The sequence below is a fragment of the Triturus cristatus genome, chromosome 2_2 (genome assembly GCF_964204655.1).
Source record: "Triturus cristatus chromosome 2_2, aTriCri1.1, whole genome shotgun sequence".
Lineage (NCBI taxonomy): Eukaryota > Metazoa > Chordata > Amphibia > Caudata > Salamandridae > Triturus > Triturus cristatus.
The window spans coordinates 69,561,587-69,581,911 of NC_140582.1; the positions used below are offsets into that span (position 1 = coordinate 69,561,587).

Below are 20,325 nucleotides of genomic sequence, written 5' to 3' on the forward strand. Positions count from 1 at the left end.
AGCTTGCCTTTGGCAAGGACATGGCACACTGAGGGTTATATATTTTCCTGTTACCCAACACACTAACACTGACAGAAAGCTGACCTATCAACATGAATGGTGGCGGTCAGGAACCCTCATTACCACCCTGGACAGATTAGATGACACAACACAAGAATTAACAATAGTCAGTTGGTATGTGCAAATCACAATATCAGAATCATGAACACAATCCAAATAGGAATGATGCTCAGCTAGTGTAAGGTTTACATGCAAACAGCAGCCACCGTCGGACTCTTTTCAGAAAAATCAGCAACCCTCTACCCACCGTTTGGGAAAGCCACCATTACATACATTTATTAAACACCAAGTGGTACCTACACACTTTGTTAGTCTTTCATATGAAGAGTATTGACCACGTGGGCAAAGAAGGGGTTGTCCTTGTGATAATATACACAGCTAGTGTAAGGGGCAAAGCCGTAGCCAACTTAAGACACAAACATCTCAGGTTCATTAAAAAGGGTCAATAAAAACAAAGGTGTTAGGATCACAGACACAGCGCATTGAGGATTATACAGCCTCTCCCACTTGGCACATTCAAACCACACCATGCCACTGCGGTGGTAACAGCCTTTATTTCAAGACTTCATAAGTTCAATGCTTTGTATACGGGCCTCCAACATAATGTCCTTTACAGGTTACAGTGGGCACAATATGCCAGTATCACCTATTGTAGGTCCGGAGCACAAAAATAATAGAAAACTTAGGGCCATAGTACGCTGCGGGTCCCTCAGAGAATTATTGTTAAACTCTGCTGTCTCGCTTGTAAGTGTATTTAAAAGATGGCCACCATGTATCAGAAAAACACATTTGACTTCTACTCTCCAGCTCTTTGTAGCATGTGATAAAACATGTTTGCTTAAAAAATAGTAGTTTGAGGGCTAAAGTATGATATCGCTTTTGGTCATCACCGACTAGGCCTAGAACAATCGTCGCACATATCTAAGACTGCGCCAGTTCACACAATTCTTTTAAAGAAAACACCAAGTCTGGTTATTTTCGCTGGCCATGTCCTTGCTGTATTCCTGTCCACTGCAGAGCGTTTCAGTGCCTGGATACTCTTGGGTATAAGGCACTAAACATGTAGTAATAGTAGCAGAAACCAAGTACACAGCAATGTTATCCTGGTCTTGAGATTACCTGTGATTCTATATTTTTGTGAACTGCTTTGCCTTTCGATGGGCACCTGAGCACTACAGAATGAGTATATAGGGAAAACATGCCATTTCAAATGGGAGGTTGCAAGATAGCACTTTTCAAGTTCTCGGGCTGATTTTGCGGCACCAAATCAACTAAACAGTTTTAGAACAAATACTCTGGGCTTGGGAAGATCATTTCATGAAAGAAACTAGCCCTAAGAATCAGGTTCATCCACGACCAACTTTAAAAGCAAAACTGCATCAGCAACAACTATAAGACTAAACATCAGCATTAATGTCATGTACTGCAACGGCAGTGCTGGTACCTTGTGAAAAGCTTATAATGCCTCAGATGTGTGATCCTGCGTTGGTTCCATCTACATTACGTCTAATGTCACGGATAACTCTTCAACCTTTTTTATCCCAATTTCTGCACTTCTTTATGGATATCACTTTGTTGACTATCTTCACTTTCATATACATAGAAGCATGGCCTCCCCTAAAGATTCTGTACAATGCGACGGATGGACACACTGAAAATACACAAAGGGCTAATGTGTGTGGCACACCAGCGTTCAACCACATCTACCCGCAATGAACAGCAACACAAAGAACCTTGGTTGCGTATTGCACTGTCAGGTCCAGAACCAGGTTTTCATACTTAGTTCAATTCAAAAGATGCTGTACCTAGTTCATGGGCAATTTCTGCAGAACTCTGGCAAATGCCATACTGAAATGCAAGGGACAGTGATATAGCAGTCTATCTTTATCCTTTGATCTAATTGTCAGGACTAGTAGAAGCACTGTTAACATCTATGTGCCTTCTTTCCAGTTTGGTGGGCAGGGTCAAAAGGTGGCAGATATCATGTCCACCACATTACAAGTGGCTTAGGCTATAATGCACTCGCAATATGGCAGATGGGATATTCGCCACGGTTGTGATGGAGTATCTCTTCTGCCAAATTCTAAACTAGGATCCATGTCTTCAGAGGCTAATGGTGGTGTTCATCTACTGTACCCATTGGCTGCTTCAGAAATCCATCTTCCACTGGGTTTCATAAATGCTGATCATGGCCGCTACATCTACGAAAACATATAAAAAGGGTTCTGCCTCCCAAGATCTTTCAATAACTGAACATTTTGTGAAATGGGAATCAACTTCAGGCATTATTTAGAATTCTGGAACCTCAACCTGCAGGGTCACCCACTGTAGTTTACAAGCATATAATAAACTCAGCTTTTGTGACTCACCTGAGTTTGGAACACAGCTATGTTCTCTCCCTTGTGCACTGGGTACATCCACCAAACCCATCGCTGGTACATCATTCCGTAAACAAATGTCTCTTTTGACATTTGGAAGTCCTGTTAAAATTAAAATGTAAGTGTATTTCACAGAACTGTACACACATTAAAGTAGAATTAGAAACTATCAATGTATTTCACAAACCGAGACATGCAGTCACAAAAAAAACTTTTACTCACTTATGTAGGCTTACATGTGTTTTGAGTACACATCTGACTTTTCTGTAGGAGTACTCACAAGTGTTAATATATTTTCATATGCAATGTACAAGTAAACAAACCCCTCCCCCATATCCCCATCAATTTGGATTTTTTTTCATGCCTTTGATAAAAGTAATTTTACAATCGCAAATGTACTACAAACTACAAATGCACAAGTTACTTGGGGTTCGCTGCCTTTTGCACTTGCTCCCAATCCTAGAGCATCCAAAACTTGCCCTTGTGAGATTTGTTCACATAAAAATTCAAGCATACTGCTGCAAATTATCATTCGAACACTGATTTATACTCATAGATTATGCTATTTGCACACATAAGTGAAACGTAGTAGCACAATTACCTTTGTAAACCGGCCCCATAGATATTATACTCATTATATTAAGTTAATAAATTGATACATTGTAATACCATTACATTCAAAACTTCTTTCCTTCATGTTAGCCCACAGGTAACAAGGAGTAGTTTCTTTTCTGTAACTCCAGTTCTGTAGTAGGGGTATCTCTGTTGTAGTCATAATCTAGTGAATAGTTCCGCCCATGTGTGTGGACCCCGGAGCAATAAAAAATAATCTCTAAAGGTGACAAATCATGCAGACCTGCATACACCTTTAAGAGAGAATTTAATTTAAAGACAGATAATGCAGCCTATACCCACAGGATACACAGTCCAGAACTTCAACTAGAATTCCACCAACATCCACAAACAGCACTGCCTGTCCAGCTTTTCTCCACATAGGACAAAACCCTGCCTCTACCAGCAAAAGCCTCTGGAATGATAGAGAGGAAGGAGTGGACAGACAAGCCCCATAGGCTGCCATTATGTGGCTTAGAACAGGATACTGTGCCTTTAAGAAAACTTTCCAGATTTCCAGAACTTTCCCCAGTATCCCAGAATGCCCAGCAGGTCCCTTTTACTTTCAGTTCTTTTTGAAGGCGTAGCACGCCAGACCTGTAGCATTCTTCATATGAATAATTATCTTTCCATCGGGGAGGAGGGCGTGCGCTTATGACTACAACAGAGATACCCCTACTACAGAACTGGAGTTACTGAAAAGAAACTACTCCTTCTGTAGTAGGGGATCTCTGTGTATAGTCATAATCTAGTGAATAGAATGGCAAGCCCATCCCCACACAACAACAGCGGTGGAGAGCAAACAAGACAAAAAACCACTACTGTGCGAACAAATTTCGCAGCGAAGCCTGCCCAACCTGAGCATCTGCCCTGGCATCCGAGTCCAGACAGTAATGCGCAGCAAAGGTATGGACCGACTTCCAAGTGGCCGCCTTGCAGATTTCCGCAATAGGAACATTACGCAGCAAAGCCGTTGTGGCAGCTTTGCCCCTGGTGGAATGAGCCTTAGGTTTACCCCCTAAGGTCTTATTAGCCTTTTGATAACAGAATTGTATGCAGGACACAATCCACCGAGACATGGACTGCTTAGAGGTCGCAAGACCAATCCTGACTGATCCATAATTAACAAACAATTGGTCAGACCTACGAATATCCTTGGTCTTATCCAGATAAAATTTCAACACCCTCCATCCAGGGAATGGAGAGACCTTTCCGCTGGCGAAGAGGGATTCTGAAAGAACGTAGGTAAAGTTATGTATGTATGTATTAAGTTCTTATTAAGCGCTACTGCCACCCCAAGGGTATCCTGGCGCTTGACCTTGAATAAGTCATCAGATCTAATACACAACATTACTTTGGAAAGAGATAGGTTTTCAACTCTTTTTTAAAGGAGAATATTTCCTGCTTACTCCTTAGCAACAAAGGGAGGGTATTCCACAGCTTAGCTGCTGTAAAGCCAAAAGCACGACCACCCATCCTCACTCTAACAAATTTAGGGACTGTGATCAAAAAAGCCGAGGAGGATCTTAAGGGCCTAACAGCCTGGTACCACGAGAAAAGATGTTGGAGTGGCAGCGGTCCCAGCCCATGCAGCGCTCTAAACACAATACAGGCAGCTTTGAAGAAAATGCGCTGCTGGACAGGCAGCCAATGGAGGTCAGATAATGCTTCTGAAGATGACGCGGAGCGAGGTCGGGCTAGAGCCAGTTTGGCCGCCATGTTTTGAACCCTCTGCAGCCTACCTACTAAGGACTTAGGTGCCCCCAGAAGTAGTGCGTTGCAGTAGTCTAACCTACTGAGTATAGTACTGCGCACCACCTCTGCTCGAGCCTCTGGGGGGAGCAACGTCAGGATTTTACGTAGTGCTCGAAGCAGGCCCATGCATGTAGCTATAGTCTTATTCACCGAGGCATCCAGTTGCAGACCAGGCTCAAACAGTATCCCCAAATTACGCGCCGACTCCGCCGCTGTCACCGTACCCAAAATGGATGCCGGCCAAAAACCTTCTGGCAACGTGCGAGAGGGCTGATCCAATGAGCAGTGGAGCACTTCGGTCTTTGCCCCATTAAATTGGAGTGAGTTAAGGTGAAGCCACTCTGCTGTTTCCGACATGCACTGATGGAAAGTTTCCCTCGAAACCGCCTCCTTACCCTCAAAGGAAAAAATCAGTTGTGTATCGTCGGCATAATTGATGACCGAGATGCCGAAAGATTTTATCAAACTGATTAAGGGTCGGAGGTATAGGTTGAAGAGGATCGGGCTAATCGCCGACCCCTGTGGCACACCCTGCTTTACCTGACGTGTGTCTGACCGGAAAGGTGGTAATGCAACTGCTTGTTGCCTATTTTCCAGGTAAGATTCAAGCCAACCCAGCGCCAGACCACCCACGCCCGCCCTCTGGAGACGATCCAGCAGGACGGCGTGATCCACTGTGTCGAACGCGGCCGACATGTCCAGCAGCACTAAAAATGCTGCCTTACCCGTATCGACACGCGTTCGCAGATCGTCCAGCACGGTGATCAGGGCGGTCTCAGTCCCATGCGCTGGCCTGAATCCAAACTGGACAGCGTCCAGACAAGCGTTAGATTCCAGAAAGTTAGATAAAGTTCTTGTAACCAACTTCTCTAGAATTTTTATAGGGAATGGAAGCAGCGAGATAGGCCTATAGCTGGCAGGACAAAGCGGGTCCAGAGAGGCCTTTTTTAGCAACGGTGTCACGATTGCAAGCTTCCAGCTATCAGGAACCGAAGCTGAAGTCAAAGACTGGCAGCAGATGGTATGCAGCGGAGGTAGCAGTTCTGTCTGGAAGACCTTCCAAATCCTATGTGGCAAGGGATCCAGTGGGGAACCCGACGACACACCATTAGCCACCATACAGAATTCCTCCAGGGAAGGGATGGGAAAGCAAGATAATAGCTGTTGTTCCCCCTTGACCTCCTCCACACCCAGAGGGTGAGGAGGTTTCCGTGGAGAGGACTCTATCGGGACCAAATGGCTCGAAGTCGAGAGGCCACTCAAGATAAGCCTGATTTTTTCCTCAAAAGCAGAGGCCAAGGAATTACACAGCTCCTGAGATGCTGTAGTGACTGGAACTGCACAGGCCGGATTTGCCAAGTTGTTGACCAACTTAAAAAGGGTCTGTGATTTGTTGGTGGCTTTGGCTAAAGAATCTTCCAGGAACTTCACCTTAGCCATCTTTAGGTGGTCTTTATATTCCCGCAGAGCCTGTCTGTATTCTGCGCGATTTGAATCCGCGTACCCTCTCCGCCAAGCACGCTCCGCCTGTTTACAGCGGAGTTTCTCTTGGCTAAGATCACTAGTGAACCAAGCGTTAGTTCTCCGAGGCTTGTTCTTCACCCTTTTTAGAGGGATCAATTCATCCAGTGATGTTACAATCTGTTTACTAAGGGTAGCGTAGCTTTTATCCACAGTTTCCTGCACCTCAAAGGATGTTGGCAACAGAGAAGGTAAACATGGCCCCCTTAATAGACGGGACCACTGTCTGCTAAATTTATGCCCAGCCGAGCCGTCACTACGCTGCCCTCCAGCCACATAAATAGACATGAGAACCAGAGCATGATCAGTCCAGCATTGGTCCAGAACCTCCTTAATAGCAACCAACTTTTTATCAGCAAAGACCAGGTCCAAAATGTTCCCCTTCACATGTGTGGAACATTGCACAAGCTGTTCCAGCTGTATGTTTTTACATGCTTGGCATATTTCTCTGAAGGCTAGATCTTGTGGGCCTGATGATCTTAAATTAAAATCGCCCAGCACTATAAAGTTAGAATGCGAGTTGGATAAATTGTAAACAAGGTCAATAAATTGCTGAAAAGAGGGGGCTATTCCAGAGGGAGGTCTGTAACACAGAAGACCTGTCAAAACTGTACCACCCTGAGCCAATAAAGAGAATCCCATGAGTTCAAAGCCTACCACCTGTTTAACTGTAAACTGTGAGAGGGCGAGTGTATCTTTACAAATAAACCCCACTCCGCCACCTCTTCCCGTGGTTCGAGGAATATGTCTAATGAAGTATCCTGGGGGACATGCCCAGGCCAACTCCGCTCCACTATCTAACGTCGTCCAAGTCTCTGTCAGGAACAGAATATCCAATTTAACTGACTCAACTAACAGAGAGATTTTGTCATAGTGCTTTACAAGGGAGCGGACATTAAGAAGGCCACAAGAGATGGAGGACGAGGACAATGGCCGCACAGTGGATTCTTTATGTGAGGCTGAATGAAGATTCAGAGCACATAGTTCCTCTCGAGAGTATACTAAGTGTGTCCTCATCTGTTCTATGGAGCCAGGAGCAACCGGGACGCGAACGGGCGCAAACGGGCTTACCTCTGGCGCACCTCCGGCGCGCCCACGGCGCGCCCGCTGCGCGCAAACGCTGCGCGCCCGCATCTCCATTCAATTTATAGTATTACGCCGCGTGGGTATCGCCTCGTATGTGACTGACCCACCCAATATGGCGCCTACAGTGTCCCAAGCCTCACTCACCCACTCAAAGATGGCGATCAAGCGCCGCTGAACCGGAGCCCCCGCTAACTAAGTCCCGCCAAATGCGGGTGAAAGAACCGTTTTAATGTGCAGGTAAGCCTGACTGTCTCCCCCCGCGGCAGAGCAGCGTAGCAGCAAATTTAAAAAACTCTATTCCCATAGAGTAGTATATAATTTTAAAATAAAGCAATGCGCGCGATGGTCTGGTTGACATGAAAATCAGAGATAACCTTAGGAAGAAATTTAGGGTGAGTACGCATCACAACCTTAGCAGCATGAAATACAGTATAAGGTTCTTGAAAACATAATGCCTGAAGTTCACTCACCCTGCGGGCCGATGTAATGGCCATTAGGAACGCCGCCTTCCAGGATAGGTGCTGCAATGAAGCCTTGTGAATGGGTTCAAAAGGCTCCTTCATCAGTCTGGACAGCACCACATTCAAGTCCCAGGAAGGCGAGGGAAGTCTGACGGGAGGAAACACTTTCTTCAAGCCTTCCAAAAAATCCTTGACCACAGGGATCTGAAAGAAGGAAGTCTGTGAAGGACATTTCCTGTAAGCAGTCAAAGCAGCCAGATGAACCTTAATGGAATGGAAATTAAGGCCAGACTGCGCCAGATGTAAAAGGTACGGAAGGATGACATCTTCCTTACATGTCGTCGGATCAAAGTTCTTGGACTTACACCAGATACAGAACCTCTTCCACTTGTAGGCATAGGATGTCCTAGTGGAAGGTCGTTTAGACTCCTTCAGTATGTCCATACAATCGTCTGGTAGATTCAGATGGCCATATTGCACTATTTCAGGAGCCATGCCGCCAAACTCAAAGACGAGAGGTTGGGGTGCACCATCCGCCCCCCGAACTTCGTGAGAAGGTCCGGCCTGCACGGCAACCGCATGTGAGGAAGGAGAGACCGGTGAAGTAGGTCCGTGAACCACCACTGCCTGGGCCATTCCGGGGCGATCAGGATCATCCACGCCCTGGACTGGGACAGCTTGATGAGCACTGCCGGAATCAGGGGAATGGGTGGAAAAGCGTACAGAAAGCTGTTCGACCAATCGATCCATAACGCATTCCCCAGCGTCCCCCGCTGGTAGTACCTGGATGCGAAGTCTCGGCATTGGCTGTTTTCGGCGGTGGCGAACAGATCTACGTCTGGAGTCCCCCACCTTGCGAAGACTTCTCCTAGTACTTCGTTGTTTATGACTCATTCGTGGTTTTCCTGAATCAGCCTGCTCAAGGCGTCCGCCTGAGCATTCTGCACCCCTGGCAGATGCGTGGCAGTAATCGTCAGTCCTCGGGCCAGAAGCCAGTGCCAGATCGCCTGCGCCTCCTGCGACAGAGTGCGCGACCTCGACCCCCCCTGCTTGTTGAGGTAATACATCGTGGTTGTATTGTCCGTCTGTATCAGCAGCGAGTTGGTCTGGAAGGACGGAAGGAAGGCCTTCAGTGCCAGGAAGACAGATCTGAGTTCCAGGAAATTGATGTGGTACGTCGATTCCAAAGGAGACCACATTCCTTGAATCTGCAAGTCCCCGGAATGCGCTCCCCAGCCCTGGAGAGACGCATCCGTCACGACACTCATCGTGGGAATGTCCTTGTGGAAGGGAACCCCCTTGAGGAGGTTTTCCGCCGAACAACACCACTTCAGAGACTGAAGAGCATGTAGAGACAGTCGTATCTTGTCGTCCCAAGAGCCTGTCCTCTGATCCCACTGATCCTCCAAGCACTCCTGCAGTGGTCTCATGTGTAGCCGTGCGTGAGGCGTGAGGAAGATACAGGAGGCCATCGATACCAGTAGAGAAGACACCTTCCTCACTGTCGTCGATGGAGCAGTCCTGAGGTCCTGAGCCTTCCGAAGGAGTGATAACCGTCTCTCCTCCGAAGGAGACACGCTTGCTGACCGCGTATCGATGGAGGCTCCCAGGTACTGTATGCACTGGTCCGGAGTCGGGACCGATTTGGACATGTTGACGTGTAATCCCAGCTTGTGCAAGAGAGCGCACGTCCACCGGAAGTGTTCTTGCGCTTCCGAGTAGGATGATGCCTTGATCAGCCAATCGTCCAGATACGGGTAGACAAACACCTTGTTCCTTCGCAGATGTGCCGCCACCACCGCCATGCACTTCGAGAAGGTCCTGGGCACAGACTTTAGCCCGAATGGCAGTACTGTGTATTGATAGTGATTGGCGCCGACTTGGAATCGCAGGAACTTCCTGTGCTTCCGTGCTATGGGCACATGGAAGTACGCATCCTGTAGATCTATGGCACAGAGCCAGTCTCCCCGTTGCAGCTGAGGGTAAATCTGATGCAACGATAGCATGCAAAACTTCTCTCTGCGAATCCATTTGTTTGCCTGTCGCAAATCCAGAATGGGCCTGAACTCGTTCTTGTCCTTCTTGCGAACGAGGAAGAACCGAGAGTACAGACCTCTTCCCCTTTGAGACAGAGGTACCTCTTCTACCGCCTTTTTTCTCAACAAGATGTCTGCCTCCGCCTGGAGCTCTCTCAGCTGGAACTGAGAACTGACCGGCGGAATCGCTGGAGGCGGGCTGATAAACCGAAGACTGTATCCATTGCAAACAATATTCAGCACCCACTTGTCCTGAGTAATTTTTCTCCACTCTGCCGGAAAAAGTTGAATGCTTCCCCCCACTGGAGTGGGTAACGGTTGAGGGGGAAGTAGCCGCTCAGGGCCGAGACCCGGCCGGGCCCTTGGTAGTGGTAGCCGCCTGCTGGCCTCCTCTACCCCTCTGGCGTTTCTGGAAGGGCTTCCAGAACTGCTGCTGTTGGTGCTGCTGCTGTCCCGAACCCTGCCCACGCCCTCTGCCCGTAGACCCGACCCGCCTCTGGAACGGGCGCTTCTTCTTCTCGGCCTTCTCCAACCCGACGGCCGTCAGGGTTTCCGCCTCCGCCTTCATGCGGGCCATCTCATCATCCGCATGTTTTCCAAACAGGGTTTCCCCCGAGAAGGGCAGGTTGGCCACTCTGTGCTGCGCCTCTGGTTTGAGGGACGTCAGGCGCAGCCACGAATGCCGCCTCTGGTGGACGCCATGACAGTAGGCGTGGGCGGCCAACAAGGAGACATCCGACGCCGCGCCGATCACCTGATTCGAAACCAGCATGCCCTCACGCACTGTTTCCAAGAAGTCCTCCTTCCTGTCCCGGGGCAGCAGGTCCGCATACTGCTGCAGGGACTCCCACAGGGCCCGGTCGTAACGCCCCAACAAAGCCCCTGCACTCGCCGCCTTCATGGTGGTGGCGGTGGTCCCACACACCTTCCTGCCCGCAGAATCCAGCCAGCGGCTTTCTTTGTCAGGCGGGACCGTCGATAAAGGAGCGGTCGCATGTTGTTTCCTCGCCGCCGTCACGATGACCGAATCCGGCTTCGGGTCCACCCTCAAAAAGGTAGGGTCCGACTCCGGGGCCCTATACTTTTTCATGAGCCTGGAGGGGGCGGCTTTCGTCACCGCGGGAGTGAGGAACAGCTCCAACGCGGGCTCCACCAGTCCTGGTACAAGAGGCAGTAGACGGCGAGACAGATGTTTCTTATGAAGTGTCTCGAATATCACGGACGTCGTGGGTGTTGGAACCGTCACCGTGATACCCAACTTTGCTGCCCCTCTCAACAGCACCTCTTGGAAAGAGACCAAATCGTCCACCGGAGACACCCTAGTCCCCGGCGAGTCCGACAGCGTCGGGGAAAAATCTCTGGTCGAGGACCGCGTGTGCGACCTGGACCTGTGCCTCCTACGGCGTCATCCTGAGCCCGACAATGACCGTCCATGGCTCCGTGATCTTCTCCTCCTGAGAGAGCGGGAGCGCGACCTCTTCGGCTTCGGTCTGCCCGCTGGTCTAGCCGGTCCCGGCGACCGCGGACGTCGCGGCTTCGGAGTCCCCTGCGGCGGAGTCGGGTACCTCGGAAGGGAAACCGACCGCGGAGGAACCGCCGGCGGCCCCAACGGAGTGCGTGGTAACGACCGAGGTGGGGGCGGCGGAGGCAGTGGTGCTGGCTGCGGATGCGGAGGCGGTGGTGGCGGTGGAGGTGGCGGTGGAGGCGGAGTCGGAGGTGGTGGAGGAGGAGGCGGTGGCGTAGGCATCCGAGGAGGCGTATACACCACAGAGTACACCGATCCCGATGACTCTCTCTTCCTCGACCTTCGCCTCGACGGCGATCTTCGCCTCGACGGCGATCTGCGCCTCAACGGCGATCTTCTTGACGTCGATCGTCTCGACGTCGAACCTCTCTTCGACGGCGACGTCGACCGTCTCCTCTTCACCGATGGCGAACGGCGATCTCCCCTCGACGGCGAGCGCCGACGCCGGGTCCGATCTCGACGCCGACTGCTGGATGGCAACGGCGTCGTCCCAGAAGATGCAGATGTAGTCGACGGCGGCCTGTTCAGGTCCCTCGACGTCGACCGTCGACGCCGCTTCTCCCCAGAGCCCTGGGGAGACGGCGAACAGATGGTAGTCATCCCCCTCGACGCCGCCGTCGACGCCCTCGACCTCGACGGGGAGTGGGGACGCTTACTGGTCTTCCTGCCCCTGGGGAGCCCCCCAGAGGCCTCAGTATGGGCCAAATCAGCCCCTCCAGACCCACCTGGTGCCTTCAGCCTTCTCTCCTCCAGGACTTGAAGCCTGATCTTCATTCTGTCCCTCAGGGTCCTGGCTGAGAACGAGTGGCAGATTTCACAGTCTTCAGGCACGTGGGACTGGGGAAGGCAACCTATACACACCTCGTGTGGATCTGTTTTAGCCTTTTTTCTACCACACTCCGGGCACTTGTCGAACAAGCCAGGCATGTTGACAGTACCAGCCACTAAGCACTTGAAAAAGTGACAAAAATTGACAAAAACTACAATAAACCCTTGAAAAGGGGAGAGCTCAATGCTCCAGGGTCCTGCTAGCAGGAGCCGGAAAAAAGAACTGAAAGTAAAAGGGACCTGCTGGGCATTCTGGGATACTGGGGAAAGTTCTGGAAATCTGGAAAGTTTTCTTAAAGGCACAGTATCCTGTTCTAAGCCACATAATGGCAGCCTATGGGGCCTGTCTGTCCACTCCTTCCTCTCTATCATTCCAGAGGCTTTTGCTGGTAGAGGCAGGGTTTTGTCCTATGTGGAGAAAAGCTGGACAGGCAGTGCTGTTTGTGGATGTTGGTGGAATTCTAGTTCAAGTTCTGGACTGTGTATCCTGTGGGTATAGGCTGCATTATCTGTCTTTAAATTAAATTCTCTCTTAACCCCTTCCATGCTCATGACGGAACGATTCCGTCATGAGCATCGGTTGAGCTGTGCTCATGACGGAACCGTTCCGTCATGGCCCCGCCCGCGCTCGAACCCTTCAGCACCGCGGGGGAATCCGCGCAGCGCTGAAGGGGTTAAAGGTGTATGCAGGTCTGCATGATTTGTCACCTTTAGAGATTATTTTTTATTGCTCCGGGGTCCACGCACATGGGCGGGACTATTCACTAGATTATGACTATACACAGAGATCCCCTACTACAGAACTCCTGTTGCGTGGTCTCATAGTTCAATCATCAAAAAGTCACTACCTCTCGAGGGCAACTCAGCACTATTATTATGTTTTAACAACATACAGTTGTCTTGTTTCTAAACACTGCACTACCGAGTCAATTTAATGAGGTCATGTAATTATCCACAGTAGTTAATCCTTCTCAAGCCAATGCAAGGCTAGCAAAAAACGATGGACAGTTTACAAGACTCTCGCCATGATAGAAAAACATGCTTTCGCTATGGAATGAACACAGAACCTCACAGACCTAATGTTGTGAAGCTTCACAGAGCAGGACAAACATTGGAGGAACAACAACAGTAAGACATTCTGCCTCCTTAATCCGTGTGTACTTTTAAGTAATTGCGGCAATACAAGTGCGTCAGGAAATAAGATGATAGTACATACAGGGTGAGGTGATGGAACACTGTGACTTTGAAGGTCAATAAAAATTTCTTATGGCTGAGACAGACCACCATTTCTTAAATCAATATGGTTGTATTCTGCGTTGATAAAATTTAGGTCATACAACGAGGTAATGCTATAACCCAAACACCCATGTCACTATTCCTGACATCCTTTAATTGGAGTATAAAGGCCACAGCTTATTAATAAAAGCAATAAGTATGCCTTATAAAAGGGAGCAAAGTAATATCATTTCACCTTAAACCAGAGGCTTATTGCTCAGTTGGTAAGCATCAAGCCATAGTACCTCCTTGCGTACAGCGTACAAATCTTCAGCACACACCAGTGAACTTGCAAGATTTGATGACCTGTATACAAAGCTGTTTGTGTGGGTATGTGTGCTCTGGCACAATACATTGAGGCCACAGCATATTGTCCCTGGGATCTGACCCTCAAGAAAGCAGAAGCTGGAACATAGTAAGCCCTTCAAACTAGCTTTAATTGGCTTTACTGGATTCTAACTGGGATCTTATTTAGCCATCATCATCTGTAACAGAAAGTGTCCCCGGAAGAGGGTAATTTCTGCAACAGTACGATCTAGACAATGTTTTTCCGACGACCTTCATTCAAAAGGAGATACTGAAGATAACTATTTTTATTGCTCTTATTTTTGATATTTTGTATATAATTCCTGTTTTATAGTGAGCTGACTATTTTAGAAGAGATGTTGTTTAAAAGTGTATTGGAGCGTTAGGATGCTCATTTTAACAGCCAAACCAAAGGCTTCAGCCACAACCTAAGATTAAGTAAAGGCCATGCAACTGAAGGTCTGAGGAGACTTTGGCTTCCAGATACTGGATCCCAAACATTTCTACAAACATTTCAAAACTCCTCAGTCAAGATCACTCAATTATTCTGTAAGAACAGAACTTTCCAGGAAGGTCATCTACTCAAATGGGTGCATAATTAGACTAAGAGGACTGACAGACTCTGACAGACTTAGAAACTGGTCTTCTTCTTTCCCTCTCACCATGATTCAACAATCTATCAAGTGGGATGAACTCTAACTTAATGGAATGGATAGTGCCTCTCTACAGACCTCAAACTCTCAAATGTGGGCCGAAGCGTCAATCTTGCAAGAGGGTGCTATTACAAAAGGATCAGACACATTTTCTAAAGCAGGCTTGATCATTACCTCTTCACCATTAACACCTATGCTAAATATTTTGCCATGGGAAAGGCAAATTTCAAGGAATGTTGGAAGTTCTGCTGTCAGTAATTAAGAATCATACCTTACAGATGGACTTAGTAAAGGGAATACTTTCTGAATTAAAATAGGTTAATTCATCACTGCAATCTATGTTGCAGCTGGTATTCGACCTTGCTGACTACTCTGACAATTCTTTGGGCTCAGGCTTTTGGTAGACAGGTTAGAATTGTCTCAGGGTCTAAATTTTAAGTGAACATCTACTGCTGCCACACACTGATTAAAAGGAGTCGCAAGGGTCTGGGCTAAGTCTCTTGTCAGCACCTCATAATTCTATTCAACAAATGTCTCAAGAACAGCCGATTGAAAAAAAGAAGACAAAAGTAGGTTTCAACAAAAATAAAAAATAAAAATCACAGCAAACAACCCAAGTACTAATTCTGCCCCCAACAGAATCTGTTTAAAGTGTGACCACATTTAGATATTATTACCTTAAATTTTGTAAACAGAAAGATTCAAAAAGGGATGAGAAATGTAATTAGGAGCAGAAGGATTATCAAAATCTTTTGACTATGTTTCATTGCCTTGGGGCTCATAGTTGCTAAATGACTAGTCAGTCACCAAAAGGTGGCGATCACCTGAGCCTCCTGTAGCTCTAGCATGGTAGCGTTCGTTGCAGGTCTGGGACACAGCAGAAAGTGTTGCGCTGCAAAGTGAGGATGCGCTAGGTCTACGTAAGACACCAACTGCCACACACTGGGACGCGATAATGAGTGAACTCCAGGAAACAGCTGGGACCCCTGACGCTTGGCCAGAGACTGCTCCAGATGAATAGTAACCCTAGTAAGTGGAGGGGCGAGGCAGCGGTCTCTACTGATGATCAGAACAGGCACAGGGGACATGTCCGTAGCTGACCAGGCATAACTTTAATATACTTTGCAGGCTGGGAAGTTGAAACACCCTAATGTGCATTTGTTTTCTCTACTCTTTGCATGTGATGCGGGGAGAAGGATGGTCCGAGCTGTGAGCTGCACCCTGTTAGTTGGAACTCACCCCCGTTACGTTTTAGTTATCCCCAACATTATTATCCACTTCCCGTGTAGTTAACCCACACTGCAGTATGCCTACTACCGTACACTGGGCGAATTATGTGACCCAGCAGCCATTTGTTTATAATACATCAGAAAACTGTCTGAAACATACATTGGGAAGCATATGATTGTGAACAGAGGCGTTCTTTATACTACGGAATTACTGTATGCATGTACCATAAATGTATTGTTTACATTATGCAAGCAGCATACGCCATACTGCAGATGTTTATTGTGTTCTATTGTTGCAAAATCCAAAACCCAATAAAAACAGATTCAAACAAAAAAATCGAAATCTTTTGACTATCAATTAGGCATCTCCAATCAGTCACTGTAACAAGAGGTGGAAGCGTAAACAACTCTTTCAATCTTTTGTTACATAGAGAAGCAACCTCTATAACCCAAAATTGATTTCTTACCGATCACAGAAAAGGGGGTACAAAGTCTAATTTTACCTACAAACAAAAATAAAATCTCAACCTATATTGGCTATATGCCTGAGAATGCTGAACACCAACAATAAGCTGGTGATTTCAGAGTGGCACCTTGGATCACTTTCCATTTTTGCAGTATTCTATTTATCTAAAAACCTGGGTGCTACCTTGGCACTTGTGGACTGGTTGCCTATCAGGAGGAGATTTGAATGAATAATGCAAATAACTTACAACTGATTTACCAAGCAAAAGAGTCTATCCACTGATGAAGGAGACTGAAAATAAAGAACGATCCTGCAATGTTGACGACTATGTCTTGAAGGGGCATTCAAAAAGTAATCAATGAAGGTGTATTGATTCCCCTCGATCTGTGAAATTAAAGGGGATTCGATTGTGTGAGTAATGTCACTCGCAATAGCATTTCTGCCCCCAGGCAACTTATATGGGGCGTGAAGGCATGTGTAACAAACTGTAAGTTGCTTTACTTTGTATTCAAAAACCGTTCACTATTTCTTAACCTTTGTTAGTTATACAGAAACATACCACAATGTATTTAACTCACATTTTCATGCAATTCCCAATGTCATTAATAATGGTCGCCAGGGAGTTAGATCCATAAGCCATGGACTTCAAACCGTTAGATTTAATAGAAGCAATGAAATGAACACCGTCAACTATATTTGCTAATTGCCCCAGAGCTACTCTGAGAGATCTTGTACCTAGCCTGGCTGTGCATTGCTTAAGCATAACCCCAAAAGAAGTATGTCTTTCATAGCATCACTGGCAACCAACAAGACTGTAGGAATTAATTGTATACTGTTTTCACTTGTTTTTATTACAAATTTTGATTGAGAGTCAAATCAACCAACAAATCAGTTTATTTGCTTGTGAATTTTATGTGTATTAGTGGTTGTGCTGCTCTTTTATGATTCAAACTAAATCAAATAAAAGTAATTTAAATCATTCATTCAATAGAAGCGAATAATAGTTCTCTAGCCCAACTTCCTTCCAGTTTTAATTGAAATTCACTTCTCAGATGTACAATTTTGATGTAGTGGACAAAGAATTTCTCTGAAGGAAATTAAAATATTATACCATTTCAGGTCATCTACTGCAGTCGACTGAGATCAGAAATGGCTTCAAACATTGCTGAGCCCTTGCCCAAGTTTATTTTGTTTGTATTTGGCGCCCCTACCATGTAACTATTTTAATCAAAAATAGATGGAGCCCAGATCTGTGCACGCTCTGTACTGCTGACCTAGTTTTAATGGCTCATATGTCAATAGGCCTCTATGGGAAATTGATTGCCTTACATTTTTACTGTAATTAAAATCATTAAACAGTAAATGACGTATGGAGAAAACAAAAACAAAAATCATTGGTCTTTGCTTGTGATACTGTGGAAAAAAGAAAACGGATAAATATTTAGACCTAACGTTCAGATTGGCTTTCAATTTATCAGAATGTCTCTAATTAGTTTCAACAAGGGTTGTGCCAACTTGCAGCAGTTTAAACAGGTTTCATTTTGAAAATAGAGTCTTATTTGTAGCATCGAAGACAAAAAAAGTATCCAATGGCCGTTTATGTAGTGCTGAATTATTGTAATACAACTTGAGTTTCAGGGGATTCTATCCAGGGGCGTCCTTTGAAACGAACACTGAATCTCCTACCGAATGCTAGGATTCTGGAGGGTGCTGGAAAGAAGTGCAAAATTCTGACAGAAGCTAGGCAAAATCAACTGCAATTCAGCATACTGTATACTGTGGAGTTCAAAATTAGCATCGTTTTCAACTCAACAGATCCTAAAATGTGTTGCGGGAAATTTGTGTATATAAACAATTTACTCGATCACTGAATGAGGGATGAGATCATGAAAGTTAAGCTAGTTGCTCAATACTTTATTTCGACTGCCACTACTGCTTAATGGTTGAAATGTTAAGAAGGGAAATGTACATGCACCATAAATGTTGAATGTACAATTGTACATATGCTGCTCAATGTTTATAATTTTTATCTTTGTGTCACAAGTTTTTAAAACCTTTATTCCTAACGTATGGAACTATGACTCGACCAGATGCAATGATTTTATTGGCAGAAATGTATCCAGTTGATTGGGCGATTGGGTTGGGCCAGTATCTTATCTGTAAAAAGTGTCTCATAATGAGATCTTAAGATGGAGCTTCAGTTATTTGTATGTATTTTGGTAATGACTATTTGTCTAAATAATCATACATAAAAACCTGAAATTACGCATAATCAGCAGATGATCAGCGGTCCCGATTCCCTGTCTATGAATTTACGATGTCACCCTTGATTATCCATGGCTTAACTCCTAAATGATTTTCTACCCTCCAACTGAGACTCCTGATACTAAGATATTTCCACCTTTTATATCTGACCTTGCCTGAAAATGTGTGGATGGGAGAGTTTCACCTTCAATATTATATAAAGTCGGGAGCCTGTTCCAGGGGGCAATCGTAAGTGGACCCGTGATTGAACCATTTGAAAAAATGAGTAGCAATCACAGCGCTAGATCTACTGCATGCTTCCCTTCCATTTATGTGGGCCTCTTCCTGCTTAAGCCTCCTGTCCCCCACACTACCCACTAACTTCCCTGTGGGGACTGCTCTATTTTGGAGCATATCCAAATGCTCAGTCTGGTTAGGTCACAGGTCCCAGATTGCTCTCTTTGATGGACAGGCATTAGCTATATTTTGTTGTAAGTGAACTGAGAGTCCAGGGTCTGCTGGATTGCTGGGCTGAAGACATGAGGGACTGAGACAAAGTCCTAAAACACACTCACTGCATGACCAGAAATGGTACATTCAAATTAATTCAGTATTACTTGCTACATAGTGTATATATAACCCCTAAGAGAATTAATCTAATGAGCCCAAATGTGCACAAAACAAAACTAATAAAAACAATATAATATTTTTAAAAAGTGAACTGAAAGTCACAAGTAAAGGCTTGGTTCCCACTGAACTATGAACAGGTTAATGAAAAAATAACTATGAGCCATGAGCGGTGACAACTTCTTACTTGGGGAGCAAGAGTTTTGCCTCCACCAGTTTGTGCAACACGAAGACTGATTTGAAGTGCAGCACAGGGTGCATGAGTGGGCCATGGTCCCTTTCAAGGTTTCTTTAACACTTCATCTAGTTTTGTATTGGCAGCTGTTACCCAATGCAGTGTGCTGGGCTGGCAAATGGGAAAAGGACTGGATAGTGGGAATGCTTATGTTGCAACTCTCGTCGTCTTTACAATGGAGAGTGGGTTCAGAGAAAGTTACAAAGAAGAGGGCTTAACAGAGTGACAACCCTATCAAGGGCTTGACACCTTGAAGCTGCAGGATATGTGCTGTACACCTCACAAGGGACCCACATGACTTCGTACTAGCTGCCTGCTCCCAAGAGATTTGTGATTTTGCCAGTTTCCAGATGCCCATCCAAATTTATTTGAAGATCCACGGTCAGGCTGCCTCGGTATGCCATTGTCGCTCGAGATAAGCAGAAAACAATTACCATGAAATTGGATGACAACTCATAATCTGTATCTTTCCACAGCACTTTTATTTAGGGTTTCCTTCTATTCAGATAGTGGGCCTTGAAGCACTTAAATTACAGACAGCTAGTTATACTCAGCCCTACAGTGGCAAAATGAAAAAGTTCCAGGATTTGATTACCTTCCTCTAAACCCACCAAAGCAACTCTCACACAATCACCCGAAGTCTCCCACAAAACTGCTAATTTTCCCTTACCGCTCTCTTCCAAAATCTGCATAATCAGATCATCTTTTACCAAACCTTTGAATGCCTCTCCCATCCTTCATGTACCTCATCCCAACCCAAGTCTCCCCACGCTAGATCACTTCTTGTGCTTAACGCATACCCATTATTCAATCTGCAAAACCTTTATCCATTCTACCCTCTGAACACCAATCCCTTTGGACTCTCCTTTAGAGTTGTTACGAGTGTCACTTCTCCTTTCAACCACTTGCTTCTCTTTGATTAGTATTCTGCATTCTTTAAACCTACCATTATTCTATTATTATCAAAAAGTACAACTGGTGACCCCTCCACCCTCTCAACCTGCTGCCCACTTTCCCAACTTTCTTCA

At 46.2% G+C, this 20,325-nt stretch overlaps 1 protein-coding gene across 3 annotated transcripts in view; it reads right to left on the reverse strand.

The window, feature by feature from the left end:
* The window catches only part of LOC146861864 (uncharacterized), an 85,932-nt gene that overhangs the window by 45,486 nt on the left and 20,121 nt on the right, over positions 1–20,325 (reverse strand). For all 3 annotated transcript variants that reach the window (XM_085641023.1, XM_085641022.1, XM_085641024.1), the window contains one exon: positions 2,430–2,540. In XM_085641023.1, coding sequence (XP_085497149.1) covers positions 2,430–2,540 — 111 coding nt within the window. The remainder of the gene's footprint in view (positions 1–2,429; positions 2,541–20,325) is intronic.